Source organism: Dendropsophus ebraccatus, chromosome 1, assembly GCF_027789765.1.
Source record: "Dendropsophus ebraccatus isolate aDenEbr1 chromosome 1, aDenEbr1.pat, whole genome shotgun sequence".
Lineage (NCBI taxonomy): Eukaryota > Metazoa > Chordata > Amphibia > Anura > Hylidae > Dendropsophus > Dendropsophus ebraccatus.
The window spans coordinates 139,549,886-139,569,332 of record NC_091454.1 but is presented as its reverse complement, the minus strand read 5'-3'; the positions used below and the strand labels follow the sequence as shown (position 1 = coordinate 139,569,332).

Below are 19,447 nucleotides of genomic sequence, written 5' to 3'. Positions count from 1 at the left end.
AGTTAATTTACATCCACATCATGGTCTCTCTCCTCTGACAGTCACCACTGACCTCACTGACCTCTCTGACCTCTGAATAGGGCTCTGAATAGCTCCCCGCTGTGTTATCCTTTGTTCTCGGCTTTCTGCTGCCCGATAATCTCGCTCCTCCCTCCTCCCCCCTCCCCTCTTCATAAAGCTGACAGATCCGACTGATGAAAAAACAGTCGAGATTTCCTGATTCTAAGCAGTGGATGACAGAAAGGAGAGGAGGGGGGGGGACCTGGGAAAAGGCTTTTTACATGCAGATAATGGCATATTTGTCTAATAAACCCAATGACAAAGTTTCTTAAAATCGCCTGGACTATTTATTTCTGCAAAAAAAAAAAAAAAAATTAACAACAGTGACACTTTAAGCCTCCTGTAAATACTTTGTTCTAGTACTATGGTCTACAGCAACATCAAAATACAAAAATATCATCAGTGTGGTCAACTGTTTTCTTACAAGGTAAGTCAGCAGCATTAAATTGTTAAAATTTACAGGCAGGTTTCCACTGCAAATCCACTCAGCAATCCATGACCACAAATCTATGCTATTTCTATATCTATCCTCTATCCACCATATTTAACCCCTGCTACATTAAATCCCTTATACAAATCTATAACAAAAAATGACTGTGGATTTTAAAACTTGTACACCAGGGCATCTTCCGTGTGGAAAAATCTCATCCGCATGTATTGTACTGTAAGCTGCAGTGGATATCCCGGTGAAATTCCACAGGTATAATACATATCAAATTTACAATGTGTAAATTGAACCCTTAATCTTTCGTATATGTCTTTAAAGGCAGCTGATTAGTGTTCACTTCTGCAGCAGTTATGATGCCCACTTACACCCACTGAAATCTATGGGCCATCCTTGAAAAGTGGCTCTTAGAATCAGCTTAATACTCTACACTCTATTAGATCCCTATGACCCACTTAGGCACATGGATTCAAGTGATGTAAAACAGACAAAGAGGCTGTCTCATCACAGTGATTGGTGGCATATCCCTATGATATGTCACCCATGTCCAAGGAGGGTACAACTGTTATGACCCCTGCTGAATGCTAGACTAAACTGGCAGTGGCGCTTGGCTTCCCACTTTGTCCTCTGACAGAATCAGGCTATGATCACACACCAATGAAATGACAGACATTTTTAAGTGGACGATCGTCATTTAATGGTAAATAATGGATGTTATTTCATAACAACAGGTTATTCTTATATAATAACAGACACTATTTGCTGTTAAATGACAGCAATCCAATAAAAATGTCTGTCATTTCAACGGTGTGAACAAAGCCTAACTTCATTCAAGCTGATTTCTGTGATAATGCAAGAAGCTAAACTCCACTGCTCCTGCTCTAATCCAGGAAAAAGCATTTCTACAAGAGATATACCCTCAGCAGGCTATGATACAGGCGCCACATACATTACACACAGTTGGGTGGACAAATAAAAACTGCCTGATTGTTAGACCGTGTTTACTGCTCTAGATTTATCACAGTGGCTTAGAAGGTTTAAACATCCAGTGCATCTTTAGACTGTCTAGTCTACGACTACACCATTTATTAGATTGTTTGCTTTTACGCTAAAAATGTGCGCAACACATGGAGCATTTTTTTGCATATTGTCCCTTGCTGGACTAGACACAGTAGCATCTAAAACACATTGAAATGTAGTACAGGTCATGTAAGACTTTTTTTTAGCACAATTTTTTTTGGCATTATAATATTTATGATGGACAAATGAGGAAAAAACTAAATATGTATATGATAATGGTGGAGGACCTAAAGTAATATACACATCTATCTATCTATCTATCTATCTATCTATCTATCTATCTATCTAACTCCTATCTATCTATTATCTATCTATCTCCTATCTATCTATCTACCCTCCTATTCTATCTATCTATCTGCAAAACATGTGTTTAAAGACTATTTATTTTTTGCTTACCTATGTTCTTTAATAAACTCCCAATATGTTTGTTAGCTATTTAATCATTCTTGACAGCCATTTCTAAAAAGTGTAGGCTGCAAATCTATAAAGATTAAATAACTCAAAAGCTATATGCCATTGTATTAAAGAAGAAGTCCCATGAAAGTAATAAATCAGAGGCAGTAAGGAGATGTGGGAACATAATAAAGAAAGTATACTTACCTATCTCCGCGCCGCCCTAAGCCAGGTACGTGACATTGCAAAAGCAGGAGCTGCTGAAGACCGGTGACTGGCAGATATTGGAAAGACTTTGCTGCGAGGTCACGGGGATGGGTAAGTATACTTTCTTTATTATGTTCCTACAACCCCCATGCCTGCCTCAGATTTTTTTGTTTCATGGGGCTTTTCGTTTAACTTGCTTTATCACTTGGAAATGACTTCTTTTGCAAAGACGAAATTGTTGTACTGGGCATACAGTGAGATATTCTGTGAGGTATAACAATGCTTACTAAGCTTGACCAGTATGGATTCAATTAACAATAATCTATTTGAAATCACTAATTTATTGTAGTTTGTCTCTAAAATCTAAATGCTGTAGGTTCACAATCATGTGCATATTACTTTAAATTGGTAGTTCAGAAAAAAAATCTTTTAAATCAGAAAGTGCCAGAGATTTGTAATTTACCTCTATTATAAAATCTTAGAATTTCCAGTACTTGTCAGCTGCTGTATGTCCTACAGGAAGTGGTGTATTTTTTCCAGTCTTGCTGGGCAAGTCATCACATATCACACACTGATAACATTTTATAGGGGTATTCCATTAACATGTAAAGAAATGGAATACTTTAAATGAGAACTATCAGCAGGTTTGTGAAAACGAACCTGCTGATATCTCCCTGCAGCTCAGTACCTGATGATCGCGCCGCTGTGCTTCTTGTCTCTGTTAGCCCCCCTATTTTTGTTTACTTTGATTAAGATCAAATATTCAAATGTGCTTGTTAGGAAAACAAACATTTTAAGGCCGGGTTCACACTATGTATGACACAGACCTTTCTGTGACACGGCCATGTAACAGAACGGCCGGTGTCAGTGAAGTTCATCCTGGACATCCTGGATGAACTTCATTTCTTTTTAATTAGAATGTGGGCGCATTCAGGTGTGCCCGCATTCCAATTAACCATAGCCAACAATGTAAAGTGTGGCCAGAGCCGCACTTTACATTGTCTACTCTGTCAGTCTTGTGCGGCTGCTATTTAATAAATATCGTTCGCAAAAAACTGACATGTCAGTTTTCAGTGCGGCCACAAGGAATCATGGCCGGAGTGTATACAAAGTGTATACACTCTGGCCGGAATTCCATATTAATGAATGGCATGGGTAAATTCATTAAATAACGGACATGGTTGCAAACCTGCAACTATGGCCTTTGTTTAATGAATTTATGCGTAGTGTGCACCTAGCCTAAGGAGATCTCCGCTGATGAAAAACATTTGGTATATTTCCGCCCTTCTGTACAACATAATAAACATGCTATTCTTACCTCACCACGCTCCCTCAGTGTCCTCCTTTGGTGTCTTCGGATACCCTGCTAAATGCTCTCACTGCTACTTCTGAAATGGATAATCTCGTCAGTCAATCTTAGCCAATCACTAGCCTTGGCGCTGTGTTGTCTCAGTCATGGATTGGCTGAGGTGGCTGTAACTGCCAAGACCAGTCCATCTCAGAGGTGGCAGTGTCTTTCTCAATAGGGGACCCAAAAACACTGCAGAAGGACACCAAAGGGGCGTTGTGAGGTAAGAATAGCATGTTTATTATGTTGTACAGAAGGACAGCAATATAAAAAGTTTTTTAGAGCCAGGGTACCCCTTTAAATGTTAAAGGCTATAGACACTTTTAAAAAGAGCCATAATCATTTTTTGTACTTGTACTGTACTATGTTGCAAAAAAAAAAAATCTCCATAGGTTCTTATTAAAAATTTGGTTTACTTTTGCTTCTAAAGCTTCTGCAGACTGCTTTCTCTCTTGTGTGCAATCTATATGATTCTTCCCAGTAAACAGCCTTGTTTCCGCTCTCCTCTCTCTACACTCCTCTGGAGTGTAACTCACTCACCTATTTTTTAATGCTGAGAGCAGAAGGTACTTCTGATAGATTTATCTTATCTTTGTCAGACTAACAGCTGAGTGGTAGGAAATTTTTAAGGAAGTCTATTTAGTTGCTTTACTTTGCATTTAGGAAACAAATTAACAATAAAAAAATCTGTGCAAAGGGGTCTATAGCCTTTAACAATACATCTACCTGTAGGCAGCACTGCCTGTAGCTAGCATGTGTTTATATATTTAGCAACATAATAAGTATAAATTTACCTGCTCTTTCCTCTTCCCCTCCGCAGCGTGTGACTGTCAGTATCCCTCTCTTCTCTTGCACGATGTAACGATGGAGATCGGCTATGTGTGCTGCGGGAGCTGGCAGTGCTCGCAAGGCTGCTATCCCCCACAGCTGCCCCTCCGGAGGTTTCAGGCCCCTGGGAGAGCAGCTGAGGGGGTAGACCACGGAGTGATGGCACTGGAGAGTAATGAGCTCCATCTGAATTGAGGTTGTTGTCACTGGCAGAACGCTGTAGAAAACGCGGCGATGAAAGACCCACACAGCTCACAACACGTCTGCGCTTTGTATAACTTGGAGTCTCACGAAAAGGCACTAGACAAGTAAATAAAAAAAAGAAAACGTTGTCATTTGGACATGGTAAAAGTTCACAATAAAATAGTAGTATGTGGTATGCAGGGAAGTAAAAATTAAAGGAACCAGAACAGAAAATGTTGTATGAAATTCTCAGTCAAACATAGTAGTTTTCAATACTGTGATTTTACACCAGTTTCAAATATTGAGAAAATACACAGAAAGAAAATGTATAAAATGTGGAATTTTTGACATGTAGAATTGCACATACTAAGCTTAATTTCAATCTAAAAAAATATATAATCAGTGAAAACATCATAAGAATTGAATCTAAATATGCAATAAGACACAAAGCAATAAAACTGTAAAAGAGCCATTTATTCCATTGTCTGATGGTGAGGATTTGTCACATACCAATGTCGGATTCTTTGTGAGTTTTGATGATTTCAGCAAGTTCGAAATTTCCTGCGATAATAGCAACCTGTGATTCAAGAAAAGGGGAGGATACATGTCTTGGTTTAACACAGAGAGATAAAAACAAAACTAAGATAACAAAAATATATAGTACAGGATTGGGATTTATCAAAGCTAGTGCAAAGAAACAAAAAGATGCCTATAGCAATCAAACAAGAACTGCCCTGCACTCTAAGGCTAGGTTCACACTGCATTCTTGCTGTCCATTTAACGTGTACGATTGAAGGGAAAAATGGATGCAAAAACAGATGGTCATTTTTTATGGCCGCAGTTCGGCAAAACAGCTGTACACACAATGTAAAAAAATTTTCATTGTGCACAAAGACATGGTTGACCACCTTTTTCTGTAATCAAAATACATACAGTAAAACGGATGCAAAAACGCAGCGTGAACCTAGTGTTATAAGGCACTTAGAAAAGGGATTGTCTTTAAACATACAACACCACTAATCTTGTCCATGGATTGTAAATTGAGTACATAGAAGCTAGGAGAAGGATCCCTCCGATACCTTCTGCACACACATTCATATTATGTTTCCATACAATTTCCAAGTTGTACAGAGCAATAATAAAGCACTCATAGAAGTCTATAGGCCCATGGTCGACGTCCATATGATTTGGATTTTATATTAAGGAGTAAGGGGTCTTTTTTCTATCATAGTTATAGCATGATGCTGCATACACCAAGCTGATTATCCTTTCTTATAAAGCCAGTACTTAGAAAATCTAGCATCTCTCCAATTAGGCTGGGTTCACACTGCATTTTTTTTCCATCAGTTTTATGCAAAAAAAAAGAAAAAAAAATAGATAAAAAACTGATGCATTTGTGTGCATCCGATTTGATCAGTTTGTTGATAGACTTACATTATAAAAAAATAAATAAAATGCATCCTTTTTTGCGTACACAAAAAAATGTGGCCAATAAAAAAACGGATGTGTTTTGTTTGCACACTGAAGCAAATCTATTGGTCACACGTGATGTAATGCTGCAATATGATAATATTACATCCCATGTCACTATCTATCTCTTGGTCTTGAGGCCTCTTCAAAGAGAATATGTCACCAGAAAAATCATTTCTACTTTTTCATTTTCTTACGTGTATTTTAAAATAATCTAGGAATTTTGTATCTTTCAGTCTAGCGAAGATGTCTATACACACTTCAACAGCTGCCTTCCAAACATTCATTTAGCTGACAACCATCTTTCCCATTCACCCCAAACACACAAACATTTGACCAACTGGTAATGTGTTCTGCATGTAAGAAATGACCAGGCCATTCACAATAGGTGATGGACAGAGCTAAGCCCCTCTCCTTTCCTACATACTGACCTCTACACAAGTGAAAGAGTATGCCCCAAAAAACCTCCACTGAATCCCCTATATTCTATAGTTTCCAATGCCCATGTAGCTGATATAAAGCACGTTTCTAAATGCTTTTAACAACACAGAGGATGACCTCAGGCAATATGGTAGCCATCTTAGTGTACAAAAAAGTAAGATAATACATTTAAAATCAGAAATTAGAGACTATAAAAACTATAAACATTTCAGTATCTATAATGTCTTAAAAAACGGAAAATAAATTAACCTAGATGCATTCCCTTTAAACAGTTCCCACAATCTTGAGTTATTCTGTATCCTGACATCTGCGGCTATCTGCATCTACTCTACTTTCTACAACAGCTGTAATGAGCAAGTTCTACCTATAGAGGTCATGTGATACCTTCACTGAAGACATAAGGCAGCCTTTCAAACAAGATATCAATGAACAAAGATATCTCAGTGTTTCTCAACTGCAGTCCTCAGGTCCCCCCAGCAGGTCATAATGTGAGGATGTCCTTAGTATTTCAAAGGTGATATATAGTCAGTGCAGGTGTTCTCTTTTTGAAATATCCTAAAATCATGACCCATTGACAGACTTAAAGAGGACCTGTCACCCCCCCCGTGCCGGAGCATCGGACTCCCCATTCATTCTCTATGGGCATCTGACTCTGCTGTCAGCGCGCGCGCCAGGCTTCGGGCGCTGATATCTCCGTGACCCGACCGGCTCAGGAAGCGGGACCCGGCGGGATCACGTGAGTATAGGGGGATCTAACAGGGGGTCGGAAGCCTGTCACCCTGGCACGGGGGGTGACAGGTGTCCTTTAAGGACTGGAAATAAAAAAAATAAAAAAAATTGATCTAGAGCTCACCAGCATTCATGTAAAGCATAGTTACATATTAGAGAGACTAATGATCCGTTTACATGAAGCGATAATTCGCCCAATCGATCGTTTAACTATTTTGAAGCAACGGTTTGGTTTTTATAATGATCAGCGTTTATACAAAGAGATAAATCGTTAAAAAAAATCTTTATTGCGATCGTTTTTAAGATCGCTTAAGCCTATCTCACATATAGGGTGAATCTTTAAAAAGACTGTTTACACGAAGCGATCTGCGAATTTTTAGCAAATGACCAACGACTATTTAAGAACATGTTGAAAGATCATGATGAACGATTTCTCGATTGTAGCTTGATCGTTTGCTGTGTTTACACAAGCCAATTATTACTCAATTGCAATCGTTATTGTGAAAATTCAAACCATATTCGGTCTGTGTAAACACACCAAAAGGCTGCCTTTACACTGCCCCTTTTTTTTAAATTAAAAATGCTAATGAAAATGCAATGGTGTTTTTTTTCCCCTTTTTTTGCAAGAATGCCAGCAGCCAGATGTTAGCTGAGAGTCAATGGAAGTTTTTTTTATCTGCTTTACACACAATATTTTATTGTTGTTGTTGTTTTGGCATTTTTCTTTCCTTGATGTTTTTTTACTGCTCTGTGGCTCTTTGCAAAATAAAACATGTTGAGAGTTTGGTGTTTTTTTTGGCAAACTGTGGTATTTTTCTTCCATAGACCTCAATGGAAGTCTTCTGCTCCACTAAAAAATGCCATAGCCTATGCAAATGGCGCTTTTTAGGGAGAAAAATGCCACAGTCTGGTCCCCAGGCGGTTAACTGGCGGTTAACAGGCGGTCCCTGGGGACCAGACTGTGGTGTTATGCCCCCCCCCCCCCCCCAGCAACACACAAACAGAAAACTCTGTGTGCCATGTCTGCTAACCGCTCCAGCAAGAAAGGGGTCAGTTAACCTCTTTCTTTCTGGAGCGGATGGATTTGGGTCGGCATTTTGAACCGAACATGGACTTTAGCAGTGAAGTCTACGTTCAGCTAAAAATGCCGACCCCCAAAGTCAAAACCCCCAGGAAGAAACGCAACCGCATGAAAAAGCCATGTGCTGCATTGACTTTTTTTTTTTTTTTTTTGGGGGGGGGGGGTAAAAAAATGTCAAAAAAGCCTGCTGCGTGAGGGCACCCTAAAGATTGCACAAGAACTAGCCTATGCACCAGGTATATAGTCGAGGTCTGTACTATGACAACAGCAGTGCAGATTAAGGCTATGTTCATGCTCAGTATTTTTCAACCAAAACCAGGAGTGGATTGAAAACACAGAAAGGCTCTGTTCACACAATGTTGAAATTGAGTGGATGGTCGCCATTTAATGACAAATAACAGCATTGTTTTAAAATACCAGTAATTATTTGCCATTTAATGGCAGCCATCCACTAAATTTTAACAGTATGCAAAAGAAGAGCCTGTGGAGCCTCAATTAAGAGTCTTGAAACACAGGACTAGCCAGATATCCCTCTGGGAAGGACCCAGCCAAGGGGTGGCTCCTGTAGGGAAACCACCAAAACCACCATATTAAGTGGCCCTATAAGTCAATGTAATGACAAGGGAAAAACCAAGGCTAGGTAACCATCCACAGACAGTTGTTTCGGCGTGTTGCCCCTCATCAGTGTGGAGCAGGATACTGGCTAGGTGGGAGCAATGCCTAGTAAAGCCATAAGAGAAACAGATCGCTGATCTCAGGGAGACCAGCCAAATGATAACACTGTCAGCTGCCGGTAAAAGCGCTCAATGCAGTTAAATCCTAGGTGCATTGCTCCCTGGGAATTTCAACAGTGTAAGAACATAGCCTTTCTGTGTTTTTAATCCACTCCTGGTTTTGGTTAAAAAATACTAACCAAAATACTGAGCAAAAATACTGTGTGGGAACATAGCCTAAAAATAAGTGTTACAAATGGCTAAAAAATCGTCTCTAACGTAGGGAGGAGGGAGTATTTTTTGAGAAATTTGATTGAAATATACAGTTCTAAATCCAAATAGTAATTCTAAGGAAATGGATTTAACAGGGATTTCTGCACAAATCCATCTTTCTTAGGTGGGGAGGAGGTTTTCAGTTAAAATCTCCCATACATTAGACAGACATAAGACTAAGATCCCTATGAAGCCAGAATAAGATCAGCAATATAAGATAACAGAAGTAAAACAACAGCTATGAATTACTGCAGATCATGATTTCTGTTCTTCAGATAGCTGTAAATGCATCTAATATACCTGTGCATAATCTACCTGCATTCATTCTGCAAATACCAAACTCAAGAGAACTCCCCCAAGTGACAGGTCATAAGCCAAAATTCTGCACCATTGATTCTTCACATAATAAACTATTAAGCACTTCAATTAAGCTGTGACACATAAATAAACAATATATGACACATATTGCTGTGTACCAACAGATGGTTTCAGTGTGGGAGGGGATCTGACACTAGACTGACAGTAATCCAGATTAATAAAGGATTATATAGATAGGCAGAGATTATCTGCTCATCACAGGGACATCACGGGTGTCCTTGTAACAACCTGCAGTGCTACCCTCTCCGCCACTAGTATCACTCTGCACTTCAAGCATCGCTACTACTGGATGTCTCATCTGATATTAGATATGGTGGCACTTCATGAGCAACAAATACCTATTTAATAGTTGTGGGATTTCATTGAATGAATTCATTGTCATTGAACTATATATGCAATATATATGTAAAATAGCTGGAGTATGTGTAAAAAAGGCAGATAAAAAGAGATGGCATCCACCACTATTATAACACAATTATTAAAAAAAAAAAAATAAATAAATAAAATGACAGTACCTTTACCTTATATGCTTTTTAGTGCTATCATCAAAATGTAACCAGACAAAAGGCTGACAGATGTAAGCCTGTGGATATTGGAGAGTTTATCTTTGTATACTTAATTCTGGTATACAGAAATATACCCTTGACCCTGCATTGTAAACCTAGTGTTTTTAAAGGCATTTTCCAAGTCAGACTTTTTAATCTTTAAAATATGATTAAAAAATGTGTTCCGTGTATCAATGTTCTATCCTGACTACCGTACTGCATGTTAAAAGCACAGTCATGGTCTCCGAAGTAAGACTCAGAACTGCAGAAAAGACAGCCCTGAAAATCCTCTGGAGATTTTGGCAAATATTCGGATTTCTGTGGCATCTGGGCATTGTTTTAAAACCCATACACATTGTGAGCTAAGCCTAGGCTATGTTCACACACAGTATTTTTGTTTAGTATTTTGCAACCAAAACCAGTAGGGGATTGAAAACACAGAAAGGCTATGTTCACACACCGTTGAAATTTAGTGGATTGCTGTCATTTAACGGCAAATAACGGCAGTTGTTTCAAGATAATGGCAATTATTTGCCATTAAATTAAGATCATCCACTAAATTTCAGCAGTGTGTTTACTGTGTTTTCAATCCACTACTGGTTTTGGTTGAAAAATACTGAGCAAAATACTGAGCAAGAATACTGGTGGGAACATAGCCTAAGGCCAGTTTTGAACTAGCGCAATACGGCCTGATCACAGGTCTAAAGACAGGATTCAGTTTAAATTATCAGCCCCGCAGTCAGGTCAGGACTTCCCATTGTATTATGGAAACAAAAATGCATCCATGTGACGCTAGTGTGAAAGCATCCTAAGCCTAATGCACATGAGCAAGTCTATTTTGGCTTGTAATGAGATTAGTAAAATGGGACCAAATTGTGGCTCTATACAGTATTTCTCAGTGAGATCCTGTTTCACAGATCATGTTTTCCTCTAGAAGCACTAAATTCTATTTCCAGGTAAGCACTTGGCCAAGTATAGAACTCTGTGCTCAATGCCTAACACTGCTGAGACGCAGGAAGCTGATCATGCTGTAGAGTGTGTGGTTGCCAATGATTTCTTTCTGTTACTAACACTGGCTATTTTTCTAAACAAGATAAAAAAATGGCACTAAATAATGGACCACTGTGTAAGGACCCTGTCTAACAGCTCCTCGTATCTGAGCTTCCTGGACCTTTGTAAGGTGGAGGATCCTAGTAACTTGTATGTGGAATCAAACTAATGTAGATTTTCATTTTTTATCAATAACAATAAGATTTGGGCCTATGTTATGACACCAATACTGGTGTTACTGTACCACACTTACATCATTACAGACCTCCACAGTGAGTTAAGCTTAACTGAGTAGAGCATCATGGAATCCTGATGTTCCTATATGAAGGTATAGTCACACACAGCAGTAATTTTTGTGAATGTTGGGATTTGCTGATTGCTGAAACAACCCCATACAGACGAATGTAACTGATTCCCAGCTGCAAATACTTTGGCAACAAATCTGCCAAGTGTGAATGTTCCTGTATGTCAAGGATGGGGAACCTTCGGCTCTCCAGCTGTTGCAAAACTACAATTCCCATCATGCCTGAACAGCCGAAGCTAAAGCTTTGGCTGTCCATACATGATGGTTATTGTACCTGGAGGGCCGAAGGTTCCCCATCCCTGTTATATGCCCTGTTTAAACAGCTCTAGGTGGGACATGACAAATTGAAGTGGGGGTTATTTTGGTAAACAGCTGTCACACTTAAATTTCCAGGTTTTAGGCGGAATTAGGCTTTAACAATTGTATCAATATTTTTTAATGATTTACTTTCCTACTGTGAAGAACAATACAATACAGCTGATGCTATCCATTTATTTCTTCAGCCAGGTATCAATAGCTTTTCTAAGTATATTTATTATGGGACTCGAACAATATAATACTACTTCAAGTCTGAATACAAAATAGTAATTGTCCTTACTTGAAATGCTGTTTGGTTGTTAAAGTTCCTAATCTCTTTACTTGCTCCACGGAAGAGAAGAACCCGTGCACAGCTCTCCTAGGGAAGAAACAGAGTGAGATGAGGGCAGATACAAAATACACAAGCTCTAATGGCCAAACATTCTGCACACAGGTGTGGAAATCAAATCCCCTGCCATTGTCCAGCAAGTCCATCAGGTTTTAAGAACCACAATTTACAGTACCTACATTCTACAATACTTGGATGTGACATTTCATCTTGAAAAAAAAAAATGAATATGGTATTATTCTGCAGAGCAGCAAAAAAAAGATGAGAAAAGGGAAACTAGATGCAAAATCCCAATATGTGTTATGTATTAAACATTCAATATGCACCAGAGTCTTTCCTCCATTTCACACTTACTTGATCCTTTGTGAGTTTTAATAAAATGATGTACAATAATTTCTTGTTTTAAAGCTGTTGGTCAGATCTATCAGATGAGGATTTTTCTACAGAGAAAAATGATGTGCTCTTGCATTGTATGGTGTGATATCTCAATTATCATGTTATATTAGACAGGTATGTGAGGGAAATGTAGCACCCCTTTCCTGCAGTGCCCCATGCCCTGTGTTTCCATCAGTGAATTTGGCAGCACATGCACCAAGTTCACATATGTTTCTGCACCACTAGGTCTATAAAGAGATAAGCCAAGAAGCAGATGTGTAAAAATCCCCTGTGAGTCTGTAGAAAACTGTTCACATGAATAAAGCTTTCCCCTGGTAATTACTCAGAGAAACATCAGAGCTCAGTCAGCCGTTCTACATGGTGCACAGTGGAAGTTCTGCATCCACCTGTGATCTCCAGCAGCTACAGATAAGCAGCATGCACAGTAGATTAGAAGAGCCCCAGGCAGGACAGGCTGGGTGATATAACTGGAAAAAATCTGTGTACACAACTGGAAGTACCCAGCCATTACAACTGACATTCCTTCTAGTGACACGTACTTACACAATAGCTAGGATCCATATAGAATTTACATCTGTAGTTACTAAGGCAGCCCAAGGATAGATATATATATAAGCTGACCATGTATGCTCCAATTCTATTAGTACATCTTACAATTAGAATGACTCTGTATGTGAGCATTTCCCTGCAGTATTGGCCGTAGAGTAAGTGAGATCCCTAAGACATCAATGTCCTATGGGTTACCATTTCATAGAATAACATGATCTGTACATAAAACATAAAAGTACTTTTTCATTATAAACATGAGACATTTAGGAGGACATTTATCCTATTAGTTAAAAAAGCATATTTTTTGTCGGAAAATGGCCAGATGCAAATAAATTTATTTGCAAATGGACGTTTTGCGAATAAAATATTCGCATCTGGCCACTTTCCACCTGGTACGCCAGGGGGGCGGGGGTGTGGAGGGGGTGGAACGGGAGGCGCGGATTTAGAGTCTGCTCAATTCAGCATTTGTTTCACTGAAAAATACTCAGGAAACCTACTCCAGCTCTGAGCTGGCGTAGGTTTCCTGGCGCACGCACTGGTGTGCATGGGATTTATGCCTCTACATAAATCTCCGTAGTCTCGGAGCAGCGGGGACATTTTAAGTCCGGCGCAGAAAACGCCGGACTTAATAAATGTCCCCTATACTGTATATGATGACCTAACCCAGAGAGTAAGCTAAAGTCATTGTATCATATGAGCTTAGACCACAGATGGCATGTGTTAACATACTCTAAGAAGGAAGAGAATTCTTAAAGAACAGACACTGGCTGTAGGCAGAGAAGAGACCACACAAAAGCCAGTTGGAGGCTAGAACCACATGGGATGTGCACCAGTGTAAAGAGGAAATAGAGCTCACACAGCAAATGTAAAGGCTGTAAAGAAGAAAAAAAGCAAACTGTCCATAGGTGTCCATAGAATCAGTTTTATATGCAAATTTATATGTAAAATTCTGTCACCTGGTTGTAGAGAGCACAAAGGTGTAGAGCACTGTTCCCCGATGCATTCTGTGCTCTCATGTCTGCTCCATAAAAGAGGAGATGCTCTAGATGCTGAACATGTCCGTACCGGCAGGCCTGAGAAACACATGAAGAAGTGAGAAGAAGGGCAGGCTTTCAAGAAGAGACAAAGAAAATAGGTACCTATTTCAAAATGTCCAGCAAATACAGACAACATATAAAAAGGGAGAAAGACAATGATAGATGTGCACAGTGATCCACACATGTGAGGCACTGTAGACAGTCCAAATGGCCAGAGGATGAAACCACAGTACGTACAAAAAAAGAGATGAGAATTGTAGGTAAAATAAGCAATGAAACAATGAGAGGTTTAAGACAATTCAAATAAAACAACAAGCAAAGTATACATATACATCTATATTTATATATTTATATATTTATATATATATTTATTTATATATGTATGAAAATATTATCATAGAGCATCAGACCTGTCATACAGCCAAGATCTCACCCAGGATGTAATTTATGGTATGATGATCACAACCTAACAGCAGAATGCTATCACTCCTGGGGCAGCTACAGATACATATTAGATCCAGTGCCGCCAGAAATATTGCCTCTAAGCTCCTTATTTTGTTTCTTTGTTTTTTTCTCCTCTGTATACTCTTCTTGGTGTGATGTCAAAGTTTTGCTGTTCTCTAATCAATGAACTGCACTCCTTCCATCTCCAACGTGTGCCTTTTGACTGAAACACTACATGAAAAGCTGCAGCTCCAACCACCTCCTCCCTATCTACTACAGTAATTGCTGTTTATTCTAGATGCATTTTTGGGGGACGTTTATAGAGAAAAAGGGAACTACAGGCTGCCAAAAGGTGAGGATGGTGCCACTCTCCTGTACTAAGTAGAATGATAGGTACACTTTAAAGTGTGCAACACTGTGCTGCAACTATATTACATTCAGTAGTCCATAACAGTACAATGTTTCACCTGGTGGATCTCCTGCCATCCATTTTCATCTTCACACCCAAGGTTAGCGTAGTCTCGGAGCAACAGCTCACAACAGTATGGGTCTCCCCCTACCATTGCACTGTGATAGAGTGGGGTTAAGCCACGGCTGTCCTTGTAGTCTGGAGAAGCACCTAAATCCAAAAGGGTCTGAAGGTTTGTGTTTCGATTTGAGAAGAAAGTGGACAGACAGAAATTAGATTAGTTAACTAAAAAAAAAAAAAAAGAAAGAAAAAGAAAAATGTCTCAAACCTATTTGGACTATATATGTTTCATGCACAGTAATGTAACTATGGAGCCACCCCTGCGGCATAAGTGAAAACTGCTGAAACTGGGAAAGAGCTCTGATAAGCTGTGTAGTAAAGGATAGATATATCTAGGTAGTGCTGCAAATATACTGTATGTAAGATAGGAAATATTTTATTTTTTTTAAACAAAATGTCTTAAAAATATAAACAACTAAAAACAAATAATCGTTCTTGTCAAGTTATATTTCTGGAAAATGTAAACAAGGGCTCACCATTAATACGGCATGGTTGCGGTATCGCACCGCTTTGTGCAGAGCCGTTAGCCCCTCACGTGTTCTAAAGTCCAGGTGTGCACCACCGCTCCGCAGAACCTTAACCAGTTCTGCTCCTCCCTCGAGCTGCGCAGCAAGGGTGAGAGGACACTCTGGGAAGATTAAATACACATCAGATGAATGCAGCCGACATCATTAACAGTTCTAAAGACTATAAAACACCACGCAACATATTTCAAAGTATAACGATCATGGGATTCAATAAAAAGAGGTTTGTCAGAGATCTACACTGAATACTGTGCACCTGGTACTGTGTTTCTGCACAGCGGCTTAATCAGAGCATGAATAAATAATACATGAAGACTTAAAACAATATTTTAGGAAATACTAATCTATTACTAAAAACATAAATGGTATAAAACAAACAGTATCAAAAACAAATGATCAAAGCATCATAGACATCTAAAATATTCAACAAGATAAAGGTTTAAATGTGCAGAAAAGAATACAAGCTGCTCAGACAGGTATAGAAATTCACACTAAGCTAAAGTGACAGGTAAAGACTGATGACACGCTAATGAGTTGTGTATTAAAGCATGACATGAGCGGTATGAAACGGCAACAAACACAGAAATAAAGATTATAGGCAAAAGGGAGATAAACATAGCATGTTGTACAAAAATATATATGTTTACATGTGTTTTTTTCCCAAGAAAATATGTATACTCAACTAAATGTAAAATAAAAAAAGTAAACAAATGCCAAACTGTGTGGCTTTAGGCTGGGTTCACACTGCATTTTTGCAGTCCGCTTAACGTATATGTTTTATGGGGGGAGAAAACGGATGAAAAAACTGACTCAAAAACGGATGCAACTGTGTGCAATCCGTTTGGATCCCTTTTTCTATCGACGACCATTATAAAAAAAAAGGATCAAAACGGATGGATTCGGTTGAGCATGTTTTTGTGTACGTTCAAAGTAATAATTTTACAAAAATATATACGTTAAACGAACTGCAGAAACGCAGAAGCTAAGGCTATGTTTCCACAATATAGAAATAAGAACAAATAATCAAGTTCATTAATGAAGGCCACTGTTCTGTAATAACGGACGTAATTCGCCTTCATTTTTACATTGTGGCTATGTTCACACATAGTATTTTGGTCAGCATTTCCATCAGTGTTTTTGTCAGTAACAATAACAATAACAAACGTTATTTGAGCTCAAAATGACGATTGTCCAAAAAGATTGCTGTCAAACAGGCAAAAAAAGAAGTTGTGTGGAGATAAAGGTCCTCCTTTAGGCTATGTTCATACAACGTCAAATTAGAGAAAAGGCGGTTGTTTTTTGTTATTTAAAATAACGTCCATTATTGCCGCGATTTAACTGACTGCAATGCAATGCACTGAAGTCAATGTAAAGACGGACATCCAATGCACACAATGTATTGAATAACGGACGTTATCACCGCGGACGTCAAAATAATGATCATGACAATTATTTTCAGACGTCTTTTTCAAACAGTGGACGTTTTTTATTAGTTGTTCACACACAGTTTTTCTTTTGTCACCATTCTTTCTCTGTTTTTACTATGAAATTCAATAGACTTTTCAATTAGGCCACACCCAAAGACCAATTAGTAACCCAAACTATAATAATGAGCAAACACCAGTCAGTGCACTAGGGGGAGGCCAGGCTGCTAAATGATTGTTTTTTTCTTAGTTATCATGGAAAACACTGAACTTCCTGTATTCTGCCTTTTTTCCCCCAAGAGTCTAAACACAGGAAGTCCTGTGTTTCCCAGGTGATCTGAGCGCTCACAGAGAAGGCAGTCATGTGATTGATGGACACTTTGAGCTGTGACTCTCTGTACTGGTCAGACTTCATGTGTTTAGTCTCTTTTTTTGCAACCAGCACAAGACTAAAAAGCTGCCTTCAGGAGACTGGACCTGGATGTCTGATACATATAGCATGTCTACAATCTATTGCAATTTTTTCTGCTGTGATTGAATGGGGTGCATTAAACCCCACACATTAACACTGTAGTTTCACTATCGAACTTGAAACCTGCAACAAAAACATAATTTGTAAATTCACCCTAAAGCCTGGTTCACGTGTGGTGAATGTGAAAAAGATTTTAGTAGTAGATCTAGTAGTATGTAAGCTCATGCATGCGAGCAGGGACCTCACTCCTCATGTATGGATAATTATATGTATATCTCTGTAATGTCTATTTTTTGTCTATGTAGGTACCCCCAGAAGTGCTGCGGAATCTGTTGGCGGTATATAAATAAAAATTATTATTATTATTCAGATCACGTTAAAACTCAGCAACAAATGTACAGTATTATAAAAGTGTATGGGAACATACAGATTGATCAGATTTCCTGTGTTATGTAAAAAAAAAAAAGAGGAAATAAATGAACATCATAAATTGGGTCGCAAATGAACCGAGAATGCTGAACACTACACAGGGATTACAGAAGGGGAAGGCAATGGACAAAGGTGTGACCTAAGCTGAAGGATAAAAAGTAGAAAAAAGACATGGCCCAACTGGGTCTTATGGACATAAATTAGAAGAATAAAGGATTGGAGGATGGAGAAGGGGGAGGAAGGATTCGAAAGCTTCCACCAGGCAGAGCCAAACTAATTGTACCCGATGAGGATTGTTTAGGCGATAAATTGGACCACGTCCGTTGGAACCTAACCTATTTGTTCATTAGAGCAGAGGTGACTATCTCATTCCATTATACCAGTAGAGGTGCCTTTTGACCTCCAAAAAGGGCTTCCAGCTGGGAGGCAACAGTTTGTAAGACAACCAAAATGCAATACCAAATACAAGGTAATTAATGTATCTCATAGTCTTGGTATTAAATATGAAGAAGGGAAGCGCATTCCAAGGGTGGTTTGAAATATTATGTCCTGTTAGGGTGGGTTCACACTGAGGAATCTGTGCAGAGAAGTTCCTGCGGATTCCATTGCTCGCCCCCGCTCTTGGCCGCCCGCATCTCCACTCGTCCCATAGACTCCATTCTATGGTCGCATGAGTTCCGCTGACCGCCAAAAGGCGGACGGTGGAATCCACCTGTTCATAGAATGGAATCTATGGCACAGGTGGAGATGCGCGTGGCCGCGAGCGACAGAATCTAGGGGAACTTCTCTGTGCAGATACCTCGGTGTGAACCCACCCTTAGAGAAGATGGCAGCCATGTAAGCAGTTGGGGAATTATCCTGGGATTGTGCAGGCAATACAAATGCAGGTGTGAAGTAACATCTAGTCAATACTTTTGAAGGCATGCTAGATTGTGAAAAACATGCCCTAATCTACAAATATTTTTCTACAAATGTACAGTTAAATAAAAATTGAATGGAACTTCAGAAGTCCATTCTTACAATACAGAAAAAGTATGTGTACAAGGGAATAAGAGTATAAGTGTATAAATATTGCATGCCCTAATCATTTTCCCACAGAAATGTATCACATAGAAGATGTCTAGATTTTAGGCTTTTGATAAAGATTACCAGATTAAAGATCTAAATGCATTTTAAAGTCTCTTACCCCCAGTATCTGGATCCTGGTAGTTGGGATCCAGACCCCTCTCAAGCAACCTGGTCACCTTCTCAATATTCTGAAGCTGAATGTACTCCATGAATTTCTTTAGATTCCCCTACAAAGTAAATTTCAAAAAATCAGGGACCAAAACAGACACAGAATTATAAAGATGGGAATTACATTTTCAAATCTATAAGAACAATACATAAGAAATTTTGAGGTTCAGATGCGAGCATGTCCATATTTCAACCAATATGTTACCATCTTAAAATAGCATCAAGGCTAGATT

The 19,447-nt window shown here is 39.0% G+C and overlaps 1 protein-coding gene across 3 annotated transcripts in view; it reads right to left on the bottom strand.

Moving 5' to 3' along the window:
* SHANK3 (SH3 and multiple ankyrin repeat domains 3) overlaps positions 1-19,447 on the bottom strand; it is a 244,325-nt gene that overhangs the window by 85,319 nt on the left and 139,559 nt on the right. For all 3 annotated transcript variants that reach the window (XM_069979855.1, XM_069979864.1, XM_069979872.1), the window contains exons 6-12: positions 19,165-19,273; positions 15,606-15,757; positions 15,068-15,235; positions 14,076-14,192; positions 12,127-12,204; positions 5,055-5,121; positions 4,328-4,661 (exon numbers count right to left, since the gene is read on the bottom strand). In XM_069979855.1, the coding sequence (XP_069835956.1) occupies positions 4,328-4,661; positions 5,055-5,121; positions 12,127-12,204; positions 14,076-14,192; positions 15,068-15,235; positions 15,606-15,757; positions 19,165-19,273 (1,025 nt within the window). The remainder of the gene's footprint in view (positions 1-4,327; positions 4,662-5,054; positions 5,122-12,126; positions 12,205-14,075; positions 14,193-15,067; positions 15,236-15,605; positions 15,758-19,164; positions 19,274-19,447) is intronic.